The 24,901-nt window shown below is 37.1% G+C and overlaps 1 protein-coding gene and 1 pseudogene across 11 annotated transcripts in view; one reads left to right on the top strand and one right to left on the bottom strand.

Annotated features, from left to right (window-relative positions):
• WDR33 (WD repeat domain 33) overlaps positions 1–24,901 on the top strand; it is a 127,867-nt gene that overhangs the window by 47,568 nt on the left and 55,398 nt on the right. For 10 of the 11 annotated variants that reach the window (XM_088794035.1, XM_088794036.1, XM_088794037.1 and 7 more), the window contains 3 exons: positions 21,973–22,199; positions 23,618–23,686; positions 24,275–24,379. In XM_088794035.1, the coding sequence (XP_088650161.1) occupies positions 21,996–22,199; positions 23,618–23,686; positions 24,275–24,379 (378 nt within the window). In that variant the 5' untranslated portion in view covers positions 21,973–21,995. Of the gene's footprint in view, positions 1–1,036; positions 1,127–21,972; positions 22,200–23,617; positions 23,687–24,274; positions 24,380–24,901 lie in introns of all 11 variants that reach the window. The other variant, XM_019717945.3, reaches the window with a different exon arrangement.
• Positions 2,460–4,531, bottom strand: LOC141572102 (protein FAM162A pseudogene; annotated as a pseudogene).

Raw genomic sequence — 24,901 nt, 5'->3', positions numbered from 1 at the left:
GGGCACATCACATCACAGCCCTCTTGTGCTTAGGAACACTATACAGCACTTCAGCAAAACACCTGGGGGCCATTTTAAGCAGTGAAAGTATCAACGAAATGCACAAACGGGTACAAAACATGACACTCAATAGATTACAAAAGGACACTTGTTTACAGTATGAGAGCAGAGAAACTAGAAGGCAGATACAGCCTGGTTAGAGCTCAGCTGGGAACCTGAGCTCTCAGTGATTTTTCGCTGCTCTGTGCATGTGTACAAAAACTGCCAGAGACTGGAAGTATTGATTTGGGGGCTACAGATAAATTTTAGTGAGTAGGCAAACTTGCAAATGCAGAATCTTCGAATAATGAGGATTCACTGCAGTTTGAGCACAGTGAAAGTGTTTTTCCTATTAAGCTATTTTTTGTTAAGTCCAGGGATATAGGAAGTATGCTTTTAAATGCAAACAATTAAAATGTGTACTGAAAAATTTTCTCCGAACCTAGTTATATATAGAAGGCAAATGACAAAGACTTAAACATAGATTTATTCCCCAAAACGGTACATAAGACATGAAAAGACAGTGTACATAGGGGTGGGAATAAAACTGGCTCATAAGATGGAAAAGAAAGTATTCAACCTTATTAATAGTCAAGAACATTTAAAACATAGAAACAGCCAAGAAAAAGTGGGTTTTTTTTAAAACCTAAAGTATTAAAGATTATTTGACTTCAGTAATCCCTCTTGCTTGTGATCGAAATAAATGGTTCTACAGAAAAAGCTTTATGCACAAAGATGATCAGTGCAATTTAAATTTTAGTAGTATATGTTTTAAAACAATTCATACAACCAACAATGAGGCATTTAAGTAAATCATGTTAGACTTGGAATATTTAGGAAGTTAAAAACATCTGCAACAGTTTTGTAAAGTGGAAAACTCTTAAGCTGTAATTATTAAGGGGGCAAAAGGAAAAATTTACATATAACCCACAATTATACATAGTTAACTAATGGTGGTATATTTCCTTCTTCCCTCTTCCCTTTCCTCTTTTCTCAGATAATTCTGTCATTACTGTGTATTGTTTTCACAGTGGACCAAGGCTTAAAACACGCAATTTATGAATAGGCAATACAAATTTGGCTCACGGTACGTATAATATTTGATCATAAGTGTCCATCATAATGTGACACTGAAGTTGAACAGAATCTTTTAAGTCGTTAGAGAATTGTCATTTATTCTTCTAATAGTCATTAGAATAAATAGTCATTATTCTTCTAATAGTCATTAGAGAATAAATTATGTACAACATGCTTTTCACTTACTCATTCAATTTTTTTCTGAACTCTGAAAGATGCAGACTTCTAAAACTTTAGCATTCATTATCTGTAAGAATAAAGAGATTTTCTTAAATAACCATAATAACCATAATAGTGTTGTCATAATAACATTTGCAATAATTATCTAATATTAATTAGCATCTGTTCTATTAAATTTAACTAGGTAAACTCAACTTGCCATATTTACCTAATTGAACTGTATAATTACTGTAAATTAGTTTGTAACTTTTGCACTATTTTTAAAAATTGAGGTATAATTGATTTACAGCATTCAGATGTATAACATAATGATTTGATACTTGTTGTGAAATGATCACCACAGTAAGTCGAGTTGACATCAGTCACCTTACATAGTTAAAAATTTTTTTCTTGTGATGAGAACTTTCAAGATCCACTCTCAGCAACTTTCAAATATACAGTACAGTATTAATTATAGTCACCATGCTGTACATTACATCCTCAATGACGTTTATTTTATACCTGGAAGTTTGTACCTTTTGAACCCCTTCATTCATGTTCCTCACCCCCCCACCTCTGTATCTATGAATTGTTTCTTTTGTGTGTGTTCTTTTTTAAGATTCCACATAAAAATAAGATCATACAACATTTGTTTTTCTCTGTCTGACCTTGGTTTCACTTAGCATAGTGCCTTCAAGTTTTGTTCATGTTGTTGCAAATAGCAAGATTTCCTTTTTTATGGCTGAGGAATATTCCACTGTGTGTGAGGGATACTCAGTTTGTTCCCATATCTTGGCTATTGTAAATAATGCTGCAAATGAGCATTTGTCTTTTCAAATTAGTAGTTTCATTTTCTTCAGATAAACAGAAGTGGAATTGCTGCATTATACAGTAGTTCTATTTTTAATTTATTTTTATTTTTATTGGGGAATGTTGTGTCTCTCCAGGGCCCATCAGCTCCAAGTTGTTGTCCTTCAATCTAGTTGCGGAGGGCGCAGCTCAGCTCCAAGCCCAGTTGCCGTTTTCAACCTTAGTTGCAAGGGATGCAGCCACCATCCCATGCGGGAATTGAACCAGCAACCCTGTTGGTAAGAGCTCGTGCTCTAACCAACTGAATCTTCCAGCCAGCCCTCTGGCAGCTCAGCAGCAGCTCATTGTCTTCAGTGTAGTTGTGGAGGGCGCAGCTCACTGGCTCATGTGGGACTCGAACCAGCAACCCTGTTGTTCAGAGCTCGCGCTCTAACCAACTGAGCCATCCAGCCGCCCCTACTTTTTAATTTTTTTGAGGAACCTCCATACTGTTTTCCATAATGGCTGTACCAGTTTACATTCCCACCAACAGTGTACAAGGGTTCCTTTTTCTCCACAGCCTCATCAACACTTGTTCCTTTTTTTTCCCTCTAGAACAGTTCTCCCCTCCCTCTTTTCTTATTATTTCATTAATTTTTTGAAGTTTCTAAGCCAGTTGTATCTTTTAGAATGTCTTACAGTGTAGTTTTTTGTGTAGACTGTTGTTTTGTTAATTTGTTTTCTCTGTATTTCCTTTAAACTGGAGGATAGCTCTGTAGACCTAACTTAATTTTTTTTTTTCTTGAAGAAAGTTTATTTGTACCTCTAGAGCAGAAATAGGGAAATGCTGTATGTGTACAAACCATACTTTCATGGAATAGATCCTCATAACGCATTCTTTTTAATACATGCTTGTTGCTTTAACATCGTTCCTGGATTTTCAAAATCCAGCCAACATGGATTCCTCAGCTACTCTGTTTTGGCCTTCATAGTTGCTTCCTCTCTCAGACAAGCTTTCTTTTCTAAGTTCTGGCTTGTTAAAGACTCGTGTCTCTTGGCAGCCTTCTTGCCCTCAATAAGCATCAGGATGCATCCTGCACTGTCAGGGCGATCATCAAATAGCTGATCTTCACCCGCATCTTGTTCTTGGCAGCGTCAAGCATCTCAAACGAGACAGTCTCTGGGATTTTGTCTTCCTATTTGAAGTGACCTGACCATATCAGGATCTTCCTCTCCCAATCCGTAGATTTGTGTAGTGGCACTCGGGGGCTGTATGTCTGAGATGGAGCTTTCCTGTGGTTTGGTGCAAAATCCATTCTCTTCAAATCAGAGTTTCTGGTAAGCCTTAGAGATGAGGAAGCATCTCTTTCACATAACCTAAACCAATTTCCCGCTGCCAGGCGCAGGCCATGGAGGCTTTCCATGGCCGCCTGCTCCGCCGAGCAGTACAGTGCCTCGGGGATGGCGGTGGCGTGGGTACACTCAAAGTCATCGAGTGCCGCAAAGGGCTAAATTGTTTAATTGTCATGAATTAAAAAATATAATTCTGTCTGCCTGACAGGTATAGCCTTGTTCTAGAGATTGAACCCATCAGAGCCTTTGGCATTAAAAGTTCTCATTATATAAATTACTCCCCTTGTACTGATGCCATTAACCTCTAGAGCAGGGGTGTCAAAACTGCGGCCCACGGGCCAACTGTGGTCCGCAATCCATTGTTAATTGGCCTGCAGCAAATTCCAAAAATATATTTAGTTTACTTAAATAAACCAGGTAAGGCAATACGTACTTCATCTCGGGTGAGTGGCCCGGCTGTTTGTATATTTTACCGCATATAGCCCTTGGTAAAAAACATTGAAAAAAGTTTGGACACCCGTGCTCTAGAGGCTTCTAAATTATTAGTAGATTGCAGTTTGAGAGTAGAAAGTATTCCTTTAAGGACTTGTGAAAGGACAGCTGTGTTTTTGAGAGTTGTTTTTTATTTCATTTTTTAAATTAATTTTGGTTAAAAGTATTTCACATAGACTTGTGCCTTATTTATTTTAAATAATGTAATGACGAAGCTGATGTCAGTTCTCTAGAAATATTACATTGGATTGAGTTCTCCATTTGGAGGGACCTATCACATACGGCATATATCTTATCTTTCAGTCATACAGAGCTTCCAGCTAAAAACTATCCCAGGTTTTTAGTTGAAAACTTAATTCAACATAGAGTAAACAACTGAATTTACATTTTTGTCATTTATAAATTATTACTGTCTAATCATTAAAGGAGATTGAGTAGGACCCTATTGCTTTAGAAAGATTATACATATGCTGCATTCTTGAATGGAAAAATAGTTTCTTAGGAATAAAACTGAATTCTGACTTCTATTTCCCAAGTTGAGTGACAGGGTAAATTTTTTACAGTGTTTTAAATTGAGTTTTTAATGTATCAAATCATTAAATATTATCTGTGAAACATTTAATTAATTTTGGGGGTAATACATATGGGTGGTCTAAATTCAAATGGTGTTGACTAAATTTCTTCTTATCTTACTGTAAGTCATCTAATTCCCTTTCCCAGAAGCCATCAGTAGTAATGTTTCTGGTGTATTCTTTTTATAAGTGATGTAAGCATATACAATGTAAGCTATAATGTGTTTCTATTATACCGTACCACTGGCCTCCTATTTTTATTTGTTTCATCACAATCAAAGTAGCCAACTAAAGTAGCTTTATTTATTTGTTTATTTTTAGATCCCACAGAACTTTATATTTTCCCCTAAGGTTTATTTCAAGTGAAAGCATTTCATCAGTAAATTTGGAAAGTTGGGAATGGATTAACTTTTTTAAGATTGATTATATCTCTTGTGAATAATTTGTAATAATACCAAAGGTGGCCAAATTGTTAACATACTTTGCAGTTTGTAAAAATTTTTTCTGTGATAGTTATTTGGACTTAACTCTGTAAGGCCGTGGTGAATTTTCAAAGTGAGGTCAGAACTGTTTTCATAATAATACTAACATATTCTGAGGCCTTTGACCTTGTTGACATTTATACTTATGGAATGAAAGCAAGAATGGATAAAACCGCTGGTTCCTTAACATGATTCAAGACAGTGGCACCAAACTGTACTAGCAACCTCATACTGGTAGGTAAAAAGAAAAGAGCCAATTTCACTTAAGAATGTCATTGATGAAGCATCAAAAATAATTAAATGTCAACTTTTGACTATATATATTTTTAAATATAGGGTGCTGTTGACTGAATTGTGTCCCCATAAAATTCATCTGTCGAAGCTCTAACCCCCAATACAATGAGATTTGGAGATGTGGCCTTTGGGAGATAATTAGGTTGAGATGAGGTTTCAAGGAGGGCCCATGGTGGGATTAGTGCCCTTAAAAGAACAGACACCAGAGAACTTGCTGTCTCTTTCTCTGCCATATGAGGACACAGCAGAAAGGTGGCCATCTGCAAGCCAAGAAGAGATCTGTCTCTAGAACCTGACCATGCTGGCACCCTGATTTTCACCCTCCAGAACTGAGAATATAAACTTCTGTTGCTTAAACCTCCCTGTCTGTGGTAGTGTGTTATGGCAGTGTCATGAAATGGGAACTGTAGATAAGAACTTTTGCTATTTACAGAACTAGGACAGTTTTCTTGATCGAATTTTTTTTTTTTAAATCTACTTTTCTATTTTGTCTTATTATTTTTTTTAAATTGGGGAATATTGGGGAACTGTGTGTTTTTCCAGGACCCATCAGCTCCCAAGTCAAGTCATTGTTTTCAATCTAGTCGTGGAGGCCGCAGCTCACTGGCTCATGTGGGAATCTAACTGGCATCGTTGGTGTTATGAGCGCTGCGCTCCAACTAACTGAGCCATCCGGCCGCTGCATTGATGGGACATTATGTAGTGATAGTATTCTTTTTTTTTTTTTTTTTTTTTTTATGGAACCCATTTTTTACTTGAAACAATGAACGTTCAAAGAGGGAGAGGTGGGGAGAAGACAGAGAAGGAGGGACCCAAGTTAACATATCAAGAATGAAAGAGGGGCTATCATTACAGATCTTATAGACATTAAAATGATAATAGGGGAATACCATGAACAACTCTGTGCCCCAAAATTTGACAAGGTGAATGAAATTGATCAATTCTTTTGAGGACACAAATCGCCAAAACTCAAAAAGAAATAGATAACCTTAATAGTCCTCTATCTTTTAAAGAAACTGAATTCATAAACCCTTCCCAACAAAGAAAATTTTGGTTTCCCAATAGTTTCACAGGTGAATTCTGTCCAACTTTTAAGGAGGAAGTGGGAAGTGTGGATAACGCACTTTTGCTACTTACTATGGCTATACATTATCTTCTAGGAAGTATTAGAAGGCACACTTCCCAACTCATTATGTGAGGCTTGATATAAAACCAGGTAAAGATATTACAAGAAAACTACACCAATATCCCTCATGAACACAGATCCAAAAGTCCAACAAAATTTTAGTAATTCAAATCCAGCAATATATAAAAAGAACAATACATCATGACCAAATGGGATTTATTCTGGCAATGCATAGCTGTTTCAGCATTTGAAAGTCAGTTGGGGTAATTACCTGCTTGTGATTTTGAACAGTCAATATTGTTAAGATGCAATTTCTCCTCAAATTAATCCACCCAGATCAGAATTCCAGCATTGTTTTGTGTAGGTAATGAATAAGCTGCTTTTTAAAATAGTGGAATGGAAAAGGAATATAAATTTCTAAGACACTTGGTAAAGAATAACATAGTTGGAGAACCTGATCTGAAATACAGCTGATTTCAAGACTGTCTATAAAATTACAGCAATCAAGATATTGAGGTAGAGCGCCTACAAAATACAATCAGTTGATTTCAACAAAAGTGTAAATAAAGGCAACTCAGTAGAAAAAAGATAATGTTTTTCCTGACATACAGTGTCAGAACAATTGGACACCATGTGAGGGAAGAAAGTAGAGAATCTTAACCCATCCGTCATACTCAATGTAGAAATGAACTCAGATTAGAGATCTAAATGTAAAATGTGAACAATAAAATGGGCAGAAGAGAAACACAGGAGAAAAATCTGTAACCATGCCTTAAACGATTTCTTAGATAAGACTAAAGACACAAAATAAATTGATGATAGGGTTTCACTTAATTAAAAACTTCTGCTCTTTGAAAGATATTATGAGGGGAGTGAAAAATGGCAGACTGAAAGAAAATATTTGAAGATCACATATCTGACAGAGGATTTGTATGTAGATTACAGAAAGAACTTTCAAAACTCGACAGTCAGAAAACAACACAATAAAAAATAGGCAAATGAATTGAACTGAAACTTTGCTGGAGAAGATATACTGGTGGCAAGTAAGCACCTGAGAAGATGCTCCACATCATTAGTGAAGTGCAAATTAAAACCACAGATATCAGTCACCTATTAGAGTGACTAAAACACACACCACCTGGAACTGACAATACCGAGTACTGGTGAGGATGGAGAGCTATTGGAACTTCTGGACACCACTGGTGGGAATGCAAAATGGTACAGCCACACTGGAGACAGTTTGGCGGTTTCCCAGTAAAGTTAAACTTACGTGACAGCAATTTCAATCCGAGATATCTATTCAAGAAAGATGAGAACTTATATTCGCACAAATACTACACAGGACTGTTTATAGCAATTTTATTCCCGTTGCCAAGCACTGCAGCAATCTCAAGGTTCCTGAATTGGTGAACGGATAAACAAACTGGCCTATCCAAAAATTCAACTAAAAAAAGAATTCTTGATACTTGCAGTAACATTGATGAATCTCAAATGTATTACATTAAATGAGAAATGCCAGACTCAAAAGGCTACACAAGATAAGATTCCATTTATATGATATCTGGAAAAGACAAAAGCTACAGTGATGGGAAACAGATTGTTACTGAACCACCTCCCAAAATTCAGTTCGTGTGCCCGATGCACTAGTGAGCCAAACACTGAGAGGCTGGTGGTTGGCCATACAGAAAGGTTTCTTCGATTTGGCCAAAGCCAGAAGTTGGGAGAGCAAGATTTCTCAAATCCATCTTCCCCAAAGAGCAAAAGCAGGGAGTTTTTATGTGGCTAGGGAGAAAGGGAAGGGGAGTTTCAGGGAACTGACCCTCACGTTATCTCCTGCTTGACAAAGAGACACCACATCAGCAGCTTATAGCTAACTTGTGAGAACAAGGAGTTCTGGGCAGGAAGTGAGTGGTTAGCATGTGCAAGTGAATAAAGACCTAATTTTGTGCTTAACCAGCTATATTTTTCTATTCTTTCAAGCAAAGTGTGCTCTTAAACATTTCTACTGAAGCTTGCTTTACAGGCAGGCCTTCAGAACATGCTTTCTTCATCTTTGACTATAAGCTACGTTGATAAGCAAAGCATTGAAATGTTCGGCTAAAGCCTATACACATATCTCCAGACCCTGCGACCCAATTCCTAAACATTTATTGTTGACTGTCAATTTCAAAATCAGTGGTTGTCACGCTAGGAGTAGCGGTAGGAGATTGCCAAGAGAGGCCAGTAGGAAGGAGTATATGGTGGTGGAACTGTTTTGCATCTTGATTGTGCTTGTTCCGTAATTCTGTGCATGTGTCAAAACTTAGAATGTAAACCAAAAAGTGAATTTTATTGCATGAAACTTTAAAAATAAATTAATCAAGAGTATGTCAAGGGGACGGCCCGGTGGCTCAGGCGGTTAGAGCTCCATGCTCCTAACTCCAAAGGCTGCCAGTTTGATTCCCACTTGGGCCAGTGGGCTCTCAACCACAAGGTTGCCAGTTCAATTCCTCCACTTCCGCAAGGGATGGTGGGCAGCACCCCCTGCAACTAAGATTGAACACGGCACCTTGAGCTGAGCTGCCTCCCGGATGGCTCAGTTGGTTGGAACACATCTTCTCAACCACAAGGTTGCCCAGTTCAATTCCTCGAGTCCCGCAAGGGATGGTGGGCAGCGCCCCCTGCAACTAAGATTGAACACGGCACCTTGAGCTGAGCTGCTGCTGAGCTCCCAGATGGCTCAGTTGGTTGGAGTGCATCCTCTCAACCACAAGGTTGTCTGTTCGACTCCCGCAAGGGATGGTGGGCTGTGCCCCCTGCAACTAGCAATGGCAACTGGACCTGGAGCTGAGCTGCGCCCTCCACAACTAAGACTGAAAGGACAACAACTTGAAGCTGAATGGCACCCTCCACAACTAAGATTGAAAGGACAACAACTTGACTTGGAAAACAGGCCTGGAAGTACACACTGTTCCCCAATAAAGTACTGTTCCCTTTCCCCAATAAAAAATCTTAAAAAAAAAAAAAATATGTCAAGACAGACCACATCTGGGGAAAAAAATGTTTGCAGAAGATATATCTGATAAAGGACTATTATCCAAAATATACAAAGAACTCCTAAAATATAACAATAAGAAAATGAAAAACTTGATTTAAAAATGGGCAAAAGATCTGAACAGACGTCACTAAAGAAGATATACAGGTATCAAATAAGCATATGGAAAGATGCTCATACATCATTTGGGAATTGCAAATTAAAACAACGAGATACCACTGCTCACCTATTAGGATGTCTAAAGTCCCCAAAACTGACAACACCAGATGCTGGTGAGGATATGGAGCAACCAGAACTCTCATTCATTGCTGATGGGAATGCAGAATGGTACAGCTATTTTGAACAGTTTGTCAGTTTCTTACAAAACTAAGCATACTTTTACCAGAGGATCCAGCAGGCAAATGAATTGGGAATATGTCCATACAAAAACCAACACAGGAATGTTTATAGCAACTTTATTTATAATTGCCAAAACTTAGAAGCAAACAACCTGTCTTTTCGTAGATGAATGGATAAACAAACCATGGGGCATCCAGAAAATGGAATTATATTCCGTGCTAAAAAGAAATGAACTATTGAATCAAGGAAAAGACCTGGTGGGACCTTAAATACATATTACTAAGTGAAAGAAGCCAATCTGAATACATTTGTCAAAACCCATGGGATGTCTCAACATGATAAAGGCCATATATGATAAACACACAGCTAATATCATACTCAATGGGGAAAAGCTAAAAGCATTCCCCTTAAGATCAGGAACAAGGCAAGGTTGCCCACTTTCTCCACTTTTGTTCAACATAGTTCTGGAAGTTCTAGCCACAGCAATCAGACAAGAAAAAGAAAAGGCATTCAAATTAGAAAGGAGGAAGTAAAATTGTCATTACATGCAGATGACCTGATACTATATAGAGAGAACTCCAAAGACTCCACCAAAAAACTATTAGAGCTGATAAATGAATTTAGTAAAGTAGCAGGTACAAAATTAATATTCAGAAATCAGTTGCATTTTTTAAGAATCAAGTTTTTTAAGTATCTCGTTGTTTTAATTTGCAATTCCCAAATGATGTATGAGCATCTTTCCATATGCTTATTTGATACCTGTATATCTTCTTTAGTGACGTCTGTTCAGATCTTTTGCCCATTTTTAAATCAAGTTTTTCATTTTCTTATTCCAATAATTAACTATCAGAAGGAGAAATTAAGAAAACAGTCCCATTTACAATTGCTTCAAAAACTTAGGAATAAAATACTTAGGAATAAATTTAACCAAAGAAGTAAAAACCCTGTACTCAGAAAATTATAAGACACTGAAGAGAGAAATTAAAGAAGCTACAAATAAATGGAAACACATACCATGGCCATGGATAGGAAGAATTAATATAGTTAAAATATCCATACTGCCTAAGGCAATGTAGAGATTCAACGCAATTCCTATCAAACTACCAAGGACATTTTTCACAGAAATAGAACACATAATTCTGAAATTTATATGGAACCATAAAAGACCCCAAATAGCCTCATACTACAAGGCTACAGTAACCAAAACAGCATGGTACTGGCATGAAAACAGACACACAGATCAATGCAACAGAATAGAGAGCCCAGAAATAAATCCATACCTATATGGTCATTTAATCTACAATAATAGAAGCAAGAATTTACCTTGGGGTAAAGACAGTCTATTCATTAAATGGAGCTGGAAAATCTGGACAGACACATACAAAAACTGACGCTGGACCACCTCCATACGCCATATACAAGAATAAATTCAAAATGGACTAAAGACTTAAATGTGAAATCTGAAACCATAAAACACCTAGAAGAAAATACAGGAAGTAAATTTGCAGACATTACCCATAGTAATATTTTTACTGATATATCCCCTCGGGCAAGGGAAGTAAGAGAAAAAATAAACATACGGGATTACATCAAACTAAAAAGTTTTTTCACAGCAAAGGAAACCGTCAATAAAATAAAAAGGCATCCTACTGAATGGGAGAAGATATTTTTCAGTGATACATCTGATGAGGGGTTAATATCCAAAATTTATAAAAATCTTATTCAGCTCAACACCAAAAAATCAACCCAATTAAAAAATGGGCAGAGGACATGAAAAAACATTTCTCTAAAGAGGACATACAGATGGCAAACAGACATATGAAAAAATGCTCAACCTCACTAATCATTAGAGAAATGCAGATAAAAATCACAATGAGATACCACCTCACTCCGGTCAGCTTCGCTCCGGCTATCATCAATAAATAAAGTGCAGGCGAGGATGTGGAGAAAAGGGTACCCTCGTGCACTGTTGGTGGGATTACAGATTGGTGCAGCCACTGTGGAAATCAGTATCAGGTATCTCAAAAAACTGCAAAGGGAACTACCTTATGACCCAGCAATTCCACTCTTAGGTGTGTATCCAGAGAAATTTAAGACGCTACTTCGAAAAAATGTATGCACCAGCAATTCCACTCTTAGGTGTGTATCCAGAGAAATTTAAGACGCTACTTCGAAAAAATGTATGCACCCCTATGTCTATTGCAGCACTATTCGCAATAGCCAAGACTAGAAACAACTGAAATACCCATTGGTAGACGACTGGATGAAGAAATTGTACATTTATACAATGGAGTATTACTCGGCCATAAAGAAGAATGAAATCTTACCATTTGCAACAATATGGATGAACCTAGAGAACATTATGCTAGGTGAAATAAGTCAGACGAAGAAAGACAAATACCGTATAATCTCACTTATATGTGGAATCTAAAGAATAGAATAAATGAACAAACTAATCAGAAACAGTCTCAGAGATGTAGAGAAAAAACTAAGGTTTGCTAGATGGGAGGAGGGGTGGGCATAAGGGGGTAGGTGAGGGGATTAGAAAGCACAAAGTGGTAACCACAATATTGCCACAGAGGTATGAAAGTCAGTTTGGGGAATATAATCAATAATGAAGGATTTTGTAGGGTATCATCAGATGGACACTTGTCTCATTAGGGAGATCACTTCATGGATGATGTAGATGCCTGACCATTGCACTGTACACCTGAAGCTGAATAATAATGAATGTCAACTACAACTTAATATAAATATATATAAATGCACATGTATATATATTCACAGGTTGTGGAGTAAAGCATAGAGAATAGAGTCAATGGGATTGTAACAGCTATATACAAGGTCAGAGGAGTAGTAGATTCGGGGAGGAGGGTTATCACTTTGTAAGGGGTATAAATGTCTATTACATTGTTTTTGTACATCTGAATAAAAAAAGGAAGGAAGGAGAGAGAGAGAGAGAGAGAGAGAGAGAGAGAGAGAGAGAAAGGAAAGAAGGAAGGAAGGGACGGAGGGAGGGAGGGAGGGGGGGAGAGAGAGAGAAAGAGAGAGAGAGAGAGAGAGAGAGAGAGAGAGAGAGAGAGAGAGAGAGAGAGAGAGAGAAAGAACCCATGGGATGTATAATACCAAGAGAACCCTCATGTGAACTAGTACAGGCTTTGGGTGATAATGATGCGTCAGTGTTGGTACACTGATTTTAACACACGTACCACAAAACACACATGCGTGCAACAGATGTACTCTGATGCTGGATGTTGTGGGGAGGGGTCTGTGTGTATGTGTGTCCTCTCTACTTTCTCAGTTTTGCTGTGGACCTAATACTGCTTTAAAAAATAAAAGTATATATGTAAAAATACTAAATTTAAAAGAAAAGAGTGATAAGCTGTGGCGTTCAGACTTGAGTATATGGCAAATATTTTTCTGGAAGGTCAGTGTAGGCAGACTGTTGCCTCAAGAAAAACAACTGTATTTGTCAGTGATAAAAATTGAATTTTCAAGCAAAAATTAAGAGTTTTGGAAAACTTTTATCTACTATTTGAGATTGAATTTTCCAATAATTAATAGTTTTTACAAGACCAGTGGTGATTTTAATAAGAACGATATTTTATGTTTTATAAGAAATGTGATAGTTGGATGTGTATAATTCTGTGGAACCAGTGTTTTCCCAATGATGATTGCATGATGTAACATGGAGGTATAAAAGTTCCAAAGTGCCAAGTAAACCAGTGCCTTTAAATGTGTAAATGTGACAGTTCAGAAAGCATGTTGATGTGATTTCAGATGCCACGTTGCAGTTAATACTTAATAAACTACCATTTGTCAAATTTTGTTGGAATATCAATACCGCATGCTCAGAAGGCTCTATTGAAAAACTCCTTTTTTCAAATATATGTGGTTATAGATATTTTTCATATACTTCAGCCCAAATAACAATGCAACAGGTTGAATGCAGAAGCAGACATGAGAATTTATCTGTTTTCAGTTAAGCTAGACTTAAAGAGATGCATATATATATATATATATATATATATATATATATATATATATAAATAAATAAATAAAACAATGTCACTCTTCTCACTAGTTAAGAAGAGTAAAGGGTCTTGAAATAAAAAGTGTAAGAACTTGCTGTTATAAAGAAACTTTCAGAAGTAAGCCACCCAAGTTACTTAGTCCTGTGGTTCTCAAATTTTGCTGTACTTTAGTATCACCTGGGAGCTTTAAAAAATCTGCTGCCCAGGGGCCGGCCCGGTGGCTCAGGCGGTTGGAGCTCCGTGCTCCTAACTCCAAAGGCTGCCGGTTTGATTCCCACATGGGCCAGTGGGCTCTCAACCACAAGGTTGCCAGTTTAATTCCTTGAGTCCCGCAAGGGATGGTGGGCAGCGCCCCCGCAACTAAGATTGAACACGGCACCTTGAGCTGAGCTGCCGCTGAGCTCCCGGATGGCTCAGTTGGTTGCAGCGCGTCCTCTCAACCACAAGGTTGCCGGTTCAACTCCCGCAAGGGATGGTGGGCTGTGCCCCCTGCAACTAGCAACGGCAACGGCAACTGGACCTGGAGCTGAGCTGCGCCCTCCACAACTAAGACTGAAGGACAACAACTTGAAGCTGAACGGCACCCTCCACAACTAAGATTGAAAGGACAATAACTTGACTTGGGGGGGAAAAAAAAAGTCCTGGAAGTACACACTGTTCCCCAATAAAGTCCTGTTCCCCTTCCCCAATAAAAAAATCTTTAAAAAAAAAGAATCTGCTGCCCAGTTAATGTTCCACGTCATTAAATTAGAATGAAGATGAGAACTTTACAGCCTGGCTTTGGGAACTGCTGGCTTCAGCTCCTACCGTGTTTCCCCGAAAATAAGACCTAGCTGGACAATTGCTCTAATGCGTCTTTTGGAGCAAAAAGTAATGTAAGACCCCGTCTTATTTTACTATAAGACGGGGTCTTATATAATATAATATAAATATAATATATAATATAATATCAGGTATAATATAATATATAATTAATATAATACCGGGTTTTATATTAATTTTTGCTCCAAAAGACATGTTAGAGCTGATTGGCTTTCTAGGTCTTATTTTTGGGGAAACACCGTACTTGAAACTTTGCGTTCCTTATTCCTAATTGGGCGTGGGGGGGCACTTTATGTTTACTTACTAGAAAATGCAACATAGTTTTTGTTTATTTTTGCAAAGGTGAATTCAGTAAGGTGAATTAGTTTGCCCAATTTTTAATTGGTTTAAGTAGTTGAGAAATTGTGTAATCCAGTTTAAAAGACAATGTAGAAATGGGGAAATCCTCTTCCTTTGTATGCTAATGACAAAGGAAGAAACCCACACCCAATAACCACTGACTTTACCTCCTTTGAGAACAGTTGATGGTACAGATTTCTTTATCTCAGAATCACACTTTTGAAATAATTGAGTTGTTACTAATTAAGTAGACAGCCAGATTTATGGTTATATGTACATTATATATTAAAGTTAGCTTTTGAAATGGTGCAGAAAACTAAATGTAAAAAACCCAAGTACAGTATCTAGTAACATGCATTAAACTGGTCCAGTGCAGTATCTATTAAAATGTTTCAGTAACTTTATAGCTAAGTATACAATGGAAGCTGCTTACTGCAAGTTATGAAGAATTATAAAACTAAGTCTGTGGCTGAAAGCTAAACAACTCCTACATTGAGAATTCATTAAAATTGATCTTTAATGTCAAGTTTAGTCATCAACAAATAGTCTTAAAATGCATGCCTTTAAGTTGACTATTCAATATGTGTGTTCTCAGCATGGGTTGTTTGATCTTACAAACTAGTGAATTGCTTGCATTAACTTTTTAAATTGATTTTTGAGATAATTTTATATTCAATATATTTGTAAGAAATAATACAGAGGGATCCCGTGTACCTTACCTAGTTTGTCCCAGTGGTAACAACTTGCAGAACACAGCATCATAAGTATTAAGTATACGAGCTACAGATCTTATTCAGGTTTCCCGAGTTTTAGTTGTACTCATGTATGTGTGTTGCTCTGCAGTTTCATTGTACGTGGATGCTCGTGTATTTAGCAGTTCATGACTACGAGGATTCCTCTTTTTGAAACACACCTCCACCCCCATCCCTAACTCCTCACAATCACTAATTTGTTCTCTATTTCTGTCATTTTGTTATTTCAACAGTGTCATAAATGGAATCATACAGTATGTGATGTTTTGGATAGGTTTGCATATCTACTACCACCGTCAAATGCATAATCGTGAACTCTTAGAAACTACTTGTTTTAACAGTTGCCTTGTTTATTCTTTAGAAGACTTTATGGTCTCAGTATAATTTCTCCTGATTTGTTCAGGATTCACATTTATTAAAGATCGGACAATGTTGGTGAATTTGTTACTGATCTTATTTACCACTCATGCAGTTCCCCTCAAAGTTCTGTGACAGATTAGGTATCAGATCTCTTTGAGGGTAGATTATCCATGTCCAGGACCTACTGATCTGGAGATACGTAATCTAAAATAGAGGTTCCTAGGCCGAACTTCTGATCTTGGCGGCCGGGTTTGTGTTCATGAGAGTGGGGAATCTTAAAACCATTTATTATTTTTAAAAGCCCTACAGTAATTGTACTTGCTACCGTAGTTATTTAATGCATCAGTAATTTGCTTTTGGTTAGAATTCTTTCGTCTCATTTTGCGACGAAATGAGCTTGTGGTGATCACAAGCTCTAATTGTGGTTGACACAGTAAGAATTGTTGGATATGACCATTCGACCACACTGGGGCCATAGCTGCTGCAGCCAGGTGCAGTACCCACAGTGGGGGCAGGGGCTGGGTGTGAATTTCTTTGGTTGTAGACACAGTGGCAGCAGGAATTAGGTGTTCAGAAGCAGAAGATACATGGGTAAGAAATCCTGCTGGTTTTCACTTACTGGCTTGTTAACATTAAGCCATTGTTTTCACTTTTGACAGATTAACAGGAAGAAAATACTTTTTTTACATCATGACCCAGTGTGCATTCCTGTACAACTGAAACAGAAGTTTCCCAAAAGCAGTTCTTTCCTTTAAAATGTGCAATTTAATTTTAGATATTCCTTTTTTTTTTTTTTTTAAGTAATGCTGGTTGTCAGCTACATTGATTGCGGGAACCACCAATAGAGTATGACCTCTCGTTTTAAAGAAAAAACACTACTTTAGGCCCATTCATGACGCTTCAGTTCATAGAGTTATTTTGATGCAGAGCCTCAGTTCTGCCTTCCTGAATCATAGCTTAAAGCTCTTTTTATTCAATTGTGTTAAGCATTTAATAGTAATTTTGGATTGAATTTGTGGAAAAAAACTTGTAGTCCTGAAGGTCGTGTTCCTATAAAAATATATCTTTCACCTCTGTTTTAGTTGGAGATCTGCTGTGGTAGTTAAGAGTCAGAAATGTTTGGTTGGGGAAAAGATTATGCTGGCTATGGTATGCTGAGTGAATGAGAGTGTCATTTTGTTTCCTCACAGTTTTTTTCCTCCCACTTACTTCTATCCTACCCCAAATTTAAACTCCTTAAGGCTGAATTATGCTGTAAGCACCCTATGTGGTATCCCTGTTGCCTGTACAGTTCGTGGCAGACAAACATAGTAGATTCTCAGCGTAGTAGTAGATTCTCATATTGCTTTCTTTTTGAGCTCTTCTCTTTTCTGATAAACATGGCAGGGGGGGGGAGGGAGAGGTGTGTGTGTTTTTGCGTGTGTGTGTATCTTTAGTGACTGTTCAGTAAAGTAGTTACTGCTTGCTGATTAGCTCTTGAAGTTAATTGCATGTTTTATTATGCTTCCCCATGCCACTGATTTTTCAACTGTTTCAACAATTCCTAAGTGTGTGTGTGTTCACAGCTTATAACTAGTGACTTTGGTGTGCCTGACTATTGTATATTAATAAACCTTTCTATATAATTTCCAATTTAAGTCTCACCTCTCTTATGAATCCCCTCCTGTTCATTCTACTATTTATTGATTGATTGTTGCTCCAGTTTTTGAGGTGTTGTTAGTACTTCTACACAGTTTTTATTTAATTAGAGGTTTAGGTTCAATAAAATGAATTATTGTTTAACAGTACAGTTCTACAATGTAAAATTTGTAATGACTTTCAGCATTTATGGTTTTTTTCTATCTTCAGATATAATTTTGGTAATACCACATGACTAAGATTATAAAAGTAATTATTTTATAGTAGCTGGGACAAGAAGCAGAATTGCAGTGCTAGTATGGACTTGTGCACACAAACGTTAGAGAACTAAGTCTGGATATTTTCATTTTGTTAAACAGACCAGTCTCTACACTGGCAAAATAGTATCTTTAAGAAAAAGGATCTTGGAAGTGAGCTCTGTTAAGCTCATTCTCCAGGGTGCAGAGAAGCTGAGTGGCTTGCCTTACCTGGGCCTAAGGATATGCTGCAGTTTGTGAATCCGAAAGTCTTTGTAGTTGCCAAAAATTGAGATGGGGACCAGATACTACAAAGGCTGAAATTAGGAGTGATAAGCACTGAATCAGCAGTGTCGCTGTACCTGATGCGGGCTGGGCCCTGCATAAAGTCGTGCTGACGGTTTGTGTGTGTGTGGAAGACGTGATGGATTCAGTTTGAGGTGGAGTTTTTACCGTAGTGATTTGGTTCTAGTGTTTGTTAGTATGTATTAATAACCATAGGCAGATTACTTGTCCTCTTTCTGCCTCAGCTTCTCTCTCGTGGCCCCTCTTTCTCCAGCCCCTCTGTCTCCCTCGCTCAGCCACCACACCAGATATGAGATGACTATGCTGTGGGGACACGCCTGAGTTCTAGTTTAAATTGTGACTACTGCAGTGAGTAGAAATCACAGTAATTGTTTTTATGAAGAGTAAAGTTCTTATTTCTTTTTCTGCATTTGGCCCGATATAATTCCTTGAAGTATAGTCCTGAGTGAAGCCTGAAGGATAGTCTTAGTGACTTGAGTGATGGATGGTTCTTTCTATCTGGGTCACTGAGTTTTCAGCCTCATGTGTTGAGTTTTCTGCTGTCTTCAGAGAAAGCTGTTGTATCATTATTGCTGAAATCTTTTGGCAACCCATGTTGAAGGGGAGTCAGGAGGTCCAGGTATTTTGCTCCGACTCTTCCACTGTTAATAGTTAGCTAGGGCCGCCGCAACCAAGTACCACAGACTGGGAGGCTTAAACAACAAGTTTATTCTCGCAGTGTTGGAGTCCCAGATAGCTGTGAGCTCGTTGGTTCCTTCTGAGGCCCCTCTCCTGGGCTTGTAGGTGGCCGCCTTGCTCTGTGTTCGCATCGCCTTTCCTTCCGTGCGTGTCTTTGTCCAGTCTCCTCTTGTAACTATGCTAATCATATGGATTAGGGCCCTATCTCCAAACACAGTCCCATTCTGAGGTTAGGACTTCAACATGAACTTGGGGGACACAGTTTAGCCCATAACAGCCACTAAGACGCTATATTTGGAGTTGGGGTGGATAATACCTATCAGTTTGCAGAAAGCAAAGCTGAAGTGTGTAAGGTGGGTATGAAGACTGGTCACTGTATTGTGAGGAGTTTTGTCTTTGTTTTATTTTAGGGCTGGGTCTTGATTTAGAATATAATTGTATTTTTTGTTTTTATTTTTCTTCTTGATGGACCTTTATATCTGGAACACAACATTCAAGGAAAAGTTAAAGGACTTTTTCAGAACAAGTTTTACTCAACAAATTTTCCACAGGAAGATTCTTCCATGCTCTATAAAGTTTAAAATGAGGGAGTATAATTTTCTCTGTTGAACATACGAATTATTCAAGAGTGTTAGTAACAACATACTGATTATTTTACATTTGACTTCAGTCATTTTCCTAAGTAGAGCCTTGATTTGGCTTTTGGGTAGCGCTTTGCTTCCATGGACCCAGCACCCAACTTCAGCACCATCACCTTTCTGTTACTGTTTCATCTACCCTCCAGGAAAATTTTTTCCAATGGATTAAATTCTTTAACTGAGGTAAAAGTCACATAACAAAATTCACGGTTTTAACCATCTTAAAGTGTCCAATTCAGCAATACTTAGTACATTCACAGTGTGTGGCAGCCACCACCACCTCTGTCTAGTTCCCAAACATTTTCACCATCCCCAAAGGAAACCTCATTCCATTTTCCTCCCTTCCCCCTGTGCTGGCAACTACTATCTGCTTTCCATGTTTGTATTAGCCTGTTCTAGATTTTTCATGTAAGTAGAATCATATAATATGTGATCTCTTGTGTGTGGCTTCTTTCACTTACATAATGTTTTTGAGATTCATCCATGTTGTAGCATGTATCAGTACTTCATTCCTTTCTTGGCTGAATAATTTTTAACCTTCCTTTGATATGTGTAAAAATCTTTATTCTCATTTGATATTAATATTAGAAACTAGACTATTGGGATAACTTTATTAGAATAAAATGAGATATTTTATGATTGTAAAGTGAAAAAAATAGTAATTTAAAAATATACGTTTCATACATACTTTTAGAATTACTGTTCTTGATGTCTAAATGGAAGCCATTAGTTGAAAACTGGATGCTGAAACTTAGTCGCATTCATGGCATAGCTGAGTAAACAGATTCCTTCACCAACTTTTTTATTAAGTCAAATACTTTAGTGCATTTTTTATGTTCTAATTTAATTCACACACAGCCTTAAGAGATAGAATGTTTTCCATCTTACTGCAAATGAACACTTGAGACCTTCTGGGATTGCTCCAGACTAGTGGAAATAATAGGTATTAAATGTATATTTTATTGCACTATTTATTTTTGATGCTGTGGGAGTCAGGACTTGTCCTCCGTCTTTTCACAGCTCCTCCTCCTCATTACTGTTATTCAGTGACTTCAGGACAGACTAAAGTCACAAAGATGAATGAGGTAGTATGGTACTAAGAATATTTTCATCCAAAGGAAATCATAAATTTTTTTCATGTCCTTAAATTAAGGAATGTCTTGAATAAGGAAAGGCATATATTAAGAATATAGAAAAATAATGGAGAGTACAGTCTTTCCTGCTTTTAAAACAAAAACAATTGTGGAAATACTACTAATTAACATTCTTTTTTTAAAACATGCTGAGGTGGAATTTATTAACCATATGCTAGTGCCAACACTGTCCAAATAGTCAGTATTTTGATGCTATTGATTGCATTGTGTTAGTGAGAAAGCACTATGATTATAGACTTATTTTTCTGAGTTCTCTGTATGTGAAATCCAGAAGTGAATAATCCATATTACCTAAAAAACTACCTGATGACAAGAAGCTCAACTTTAAAAATTACAAATGACCAATCTTCTAAAACCCTAGGTGTTTGCTGTTGTAATTCATTTATAGACTACTTTTACATAGAAAAATGAGACTGAGAAATTAACCATCACATTCTATTGAAGTGTCTCCAACCCCATGCAGAGAATGATTACAGATGGTCTTGCTAAAATTCTTTATGTGTTTTCATGGTTTGATTTTTAAAATATGCTTAAAATGTGTTTTTAAATCATGCATATGTGTATTATTGGAATGTAACTTTAATGGGAGAGTTTTAAAGTTGAAAAACTATAAGCTCTTAACAGTTCTTCTGTTCAGATGTTAGCTTAAGGTTGCCTGTATAAATACATAAATACACATACTGAGCAATACATTACTTGGGGCCTGAAATTATATACCTGTACTTTTAGCATTCATATGAAATAGGATAACTTATTCCTCTTTCTACACTATTCTTAGGAAATTTAAAAAGACAGAAGTCAGGTTTTAAAATTTTTTAGTGACTTTTGTATAAAATGAGTGTCTTAGGATGAACTTAAAATTAATTGTTTACCATCAAAACATCTAATGAAAATTTCATTTTAAAAATGTGAACAGTTCTCAGTGATTCTACTTCAGTGATTCCTCCCTCTCCCCATCACCCCCATCCCCAAACGCACAGCACACAACCCACTCTCTTCAAGCTGCTACAGATTGTGTTTTTTCCTTCCACCAGGCTGAATTTTGTAACCAGTGCTTATTTGCACTTATCCTATGAATTGGCCTTTTTCAAATGTGTAACTGGTCTTTGCCATTAAATCTAAGAATTCATTTTGTAAATAAGTTGACTAAAAGCTAGAAATGATGCATATTAGAAAAAGGAAGAGAAGTGTAAAGATATTCGTTTGAAAATGTTTTCATTGTTGATATTTGTAGTGAAAGTACTTTTTTCCTACCCTAGTGTCCAAGAAAGAAAACATCACCATGGCTACGGAAATTGGTTCTCCTCCTCGTTTTTTCCATATGCCAAGGTTCCAACACCAGGCACCTCGACAGCTGTTTTATAAGCGACCTGATTTTGCACAGCAGCAAGCAATGCAACAGCTTACCTTTGATGGAAAACGAATGAGAAAAGCAGTAAATCGAAAAACTATAGACTATAATCCATCTGTAATTAAGTATTTGGAGGTAAGTCCAGTTCATGTGCTTCAGGTGACCAAACTTTGGTTTTTTCAAAAGAAGGAAGTTTTTTAAATGCAGGATAATAAGTATATCTGTGCTTCTTGAATTAGTACGATTTCAAATGAGACTAATCACCAGTACTTTTAAAAAAAACCTTTGTATGAATCATCTTCACAAAAATTATTAAAGTTAGATTCCAGTTTAGAAATAAGGTTTGTTCTGAAGGTTCACAACAAATCTCAGAAGAGGTTACTTTAATACTTAGGCTAGCCTAAAATTCTTGTTAAAGCCATAGTGTATATGAAATGTTAAAAAGACTCCCAACATAGGAATATTTCCATTAGAACGTCCTTTCAGAAGAGCACCTTTGCATGTCTGAGACACTGGCACTAGGAACCTGGACTCTCCCAGCCCCTGGGGGGGAGGTAGGTAGCTCTTCGAGTTAGGGAGAAGGGCTCCACTTGCTTGAGGGCGGAGCACCTGCCACAGTCCGTCCTATAGGGGAAAGCACCTCCGAGATGGCAAATAAACGGAGAGTAGGGTTCGCCGACACCTCTGTCAGCTTGACGTTTCTCCCTTTTGAGTTCTTTATTTGGTTGTCTTAACGTAGGAATTAGCCTCTGTGATTTGCTTTTCATCACTAACCTCCTATTGCTTTAATTGGGTTTTGGTCTGCTCTGGCTTCCCATGGAGAACATTAGTCTGCTTTTCATTAACTGAGACCTGTTGTTAGTGACCTATTTGTATATTGGGCATAATTAGTATATTGCCAGCACATACCGTGTTTCCCTGAAAATAAGACCTACCCGGACAGTCAGCTCTAATGCATCTTTGGGAGAAAAAATTAATATAAGACCCCAGTATTATATAAGACCGGGGACTGGTGCCTTATGTAATGTAGTATAAGACACCGGTATTATATAAGCCCGGGGTCTTATATTAATTTTTGCTCCAAAAGATGCATTAGAGCTGGTTGGCTGGCTGGGTCTTATTTTCAGGAAAACATGGTAGGAGAAAAAATTCATTCAAAGGTAAAGGCAGATTTAGGCTTTTCCATGTATTTAGTTGGAAAAGTAGACTAGGAGAGTTTGAGAGGAATTGTTTTGTGTTGAGGCTTTTGAAGGAATTGGAAATGTCTCTCTACCCCTTACCCGTTTTCCTTTATTACGGTGTGTTGGAGTCAGCAGCATCTTGGGTGATTGGTTGGGGGTAATGTGTGTAAGGAAAGGAGGGAGGGAAATTCCAAGCGTTGTCAGTAGGATACGATGCCACTCTATTAACATGTTTTAAGACATAATGAATAAGTTTTAATTCTGTTTTTCCCCCATTTAATAACAGCTTGCATTTTGTTAATATTTGCTTTAATTTCATATTGAATGCAATTAGATCATATATCAATTGATTAATTAATCTATTTTTAACAGAATAGAATATGGCAGAGAGACCAGAGAGATATGCGGGCCATTCAGCCTGATGCAGGTTATTACAATGATGTAAGTATGAGATGTGTCATCTAGCTTCATCACACCTCTTTGTTTGGACATGTGAACTGAACATATGTGATCTCAAATTCAAACATGGACTTATCTCTTGACATCTTTATAGTTAAAACAAAACATTTGTAAAGGGATAATATAACATACCTGTGTAAACCAAGAGTTGTTTTCTATTTTTTTATCTCAACTCAAATTTTTCCTTTTAATCTAACGACAGTGAACTTTTGATGTATGGCTTAAAGCAGCAGTGTCCAGCAAAATATTGCACTGCCTCAAAGTCTGTGTAACAGGAAAGTTAATTTTAAATTTGGCTTATTGTGAACATGCTTAATTGTGTTGACTTTGAGAAGTAATTGGGGAAATCTGGTACTTGATTTTATTGTTTAGTAGTAATGGGCATTTAACTTGCCTGTATCTCAGTTTTCTTCATTTAGTTAATATAGACTAATTATAATCGGTTATAGTTTTTTTGAAAGTCCTGTATAGTCCTGAATGTTGCAATAATAACTTTGCCATGTCCCAGGTTTATGCCCTATATACAATCAGGAGCTCTTAAAATCCAATTTTTTTCTTTTTTTTTAATAGCTCGTCCCACCTATAGGGATGTTGAATAATCCTATGAATGCAGTAACAACAAAATTTGTTCGAACATCAACAAATAAAGTAAAGTGTCCAGTATTTGTTGTTAGGGTAAGTATTCTCTTGGGTATTTTTGGAAAAATTAATTCTGAGTTAATCTGTAAATATATTTAACAGGACAAAGAAAATTAAACATTATTTTAAATGTATATCTGGGATAAAAATCAGTGTATTGCTAATAATTGTATTTTGGAACACCCAATTATTTATCCACTGTATTCACATTTAGTAAGATATTACTTTTGGATTATTTTCTTCATGTTGCAATTTCCATAGAATTCCTTCTGAGCTGGCCTGGCCATGGATATATATTGCAGCAGGTCTCTGACTTGCTCTTGAACAGGAATGCTTTTGTTGCTGTTTAGAAAGTGACATATCAAGGTAAATGAAAACTCTTAGGTGTCACTAGGAAGGAAAATATCTGAGAAGAGCTGAAGACCAATGGTAGACCATAGTTGTCAGCTCCATGAAGGTACATAGTAGGTACTTAATATAAGACATTTCACTGAAATTGTTCAAATATAATTTTAAAATAAATAGTACATTGATATGGCTCAAAATATTAAAATTTGA

This window comes from Rhinolophus sinicus, chromosome 17 (assembly GCF_057876585.1).
Source record: "Rhinolophus sinicus isolate RSI-liver-muscle chromosome 17, RSI-T2T, whole genome shotgun sequence".
NCBI classification, from domain to species: Eukaryota; Metazoa; Chordata; class Mammalia; order Chiroptera; family Rhinolophidae; genus Rhinolophus; species Rhinolophus sinicus.
Note: the sequence above shows the minus strand (reverse complement) of the source record. Positions and strands in the feature narration are given on the sequence as shown.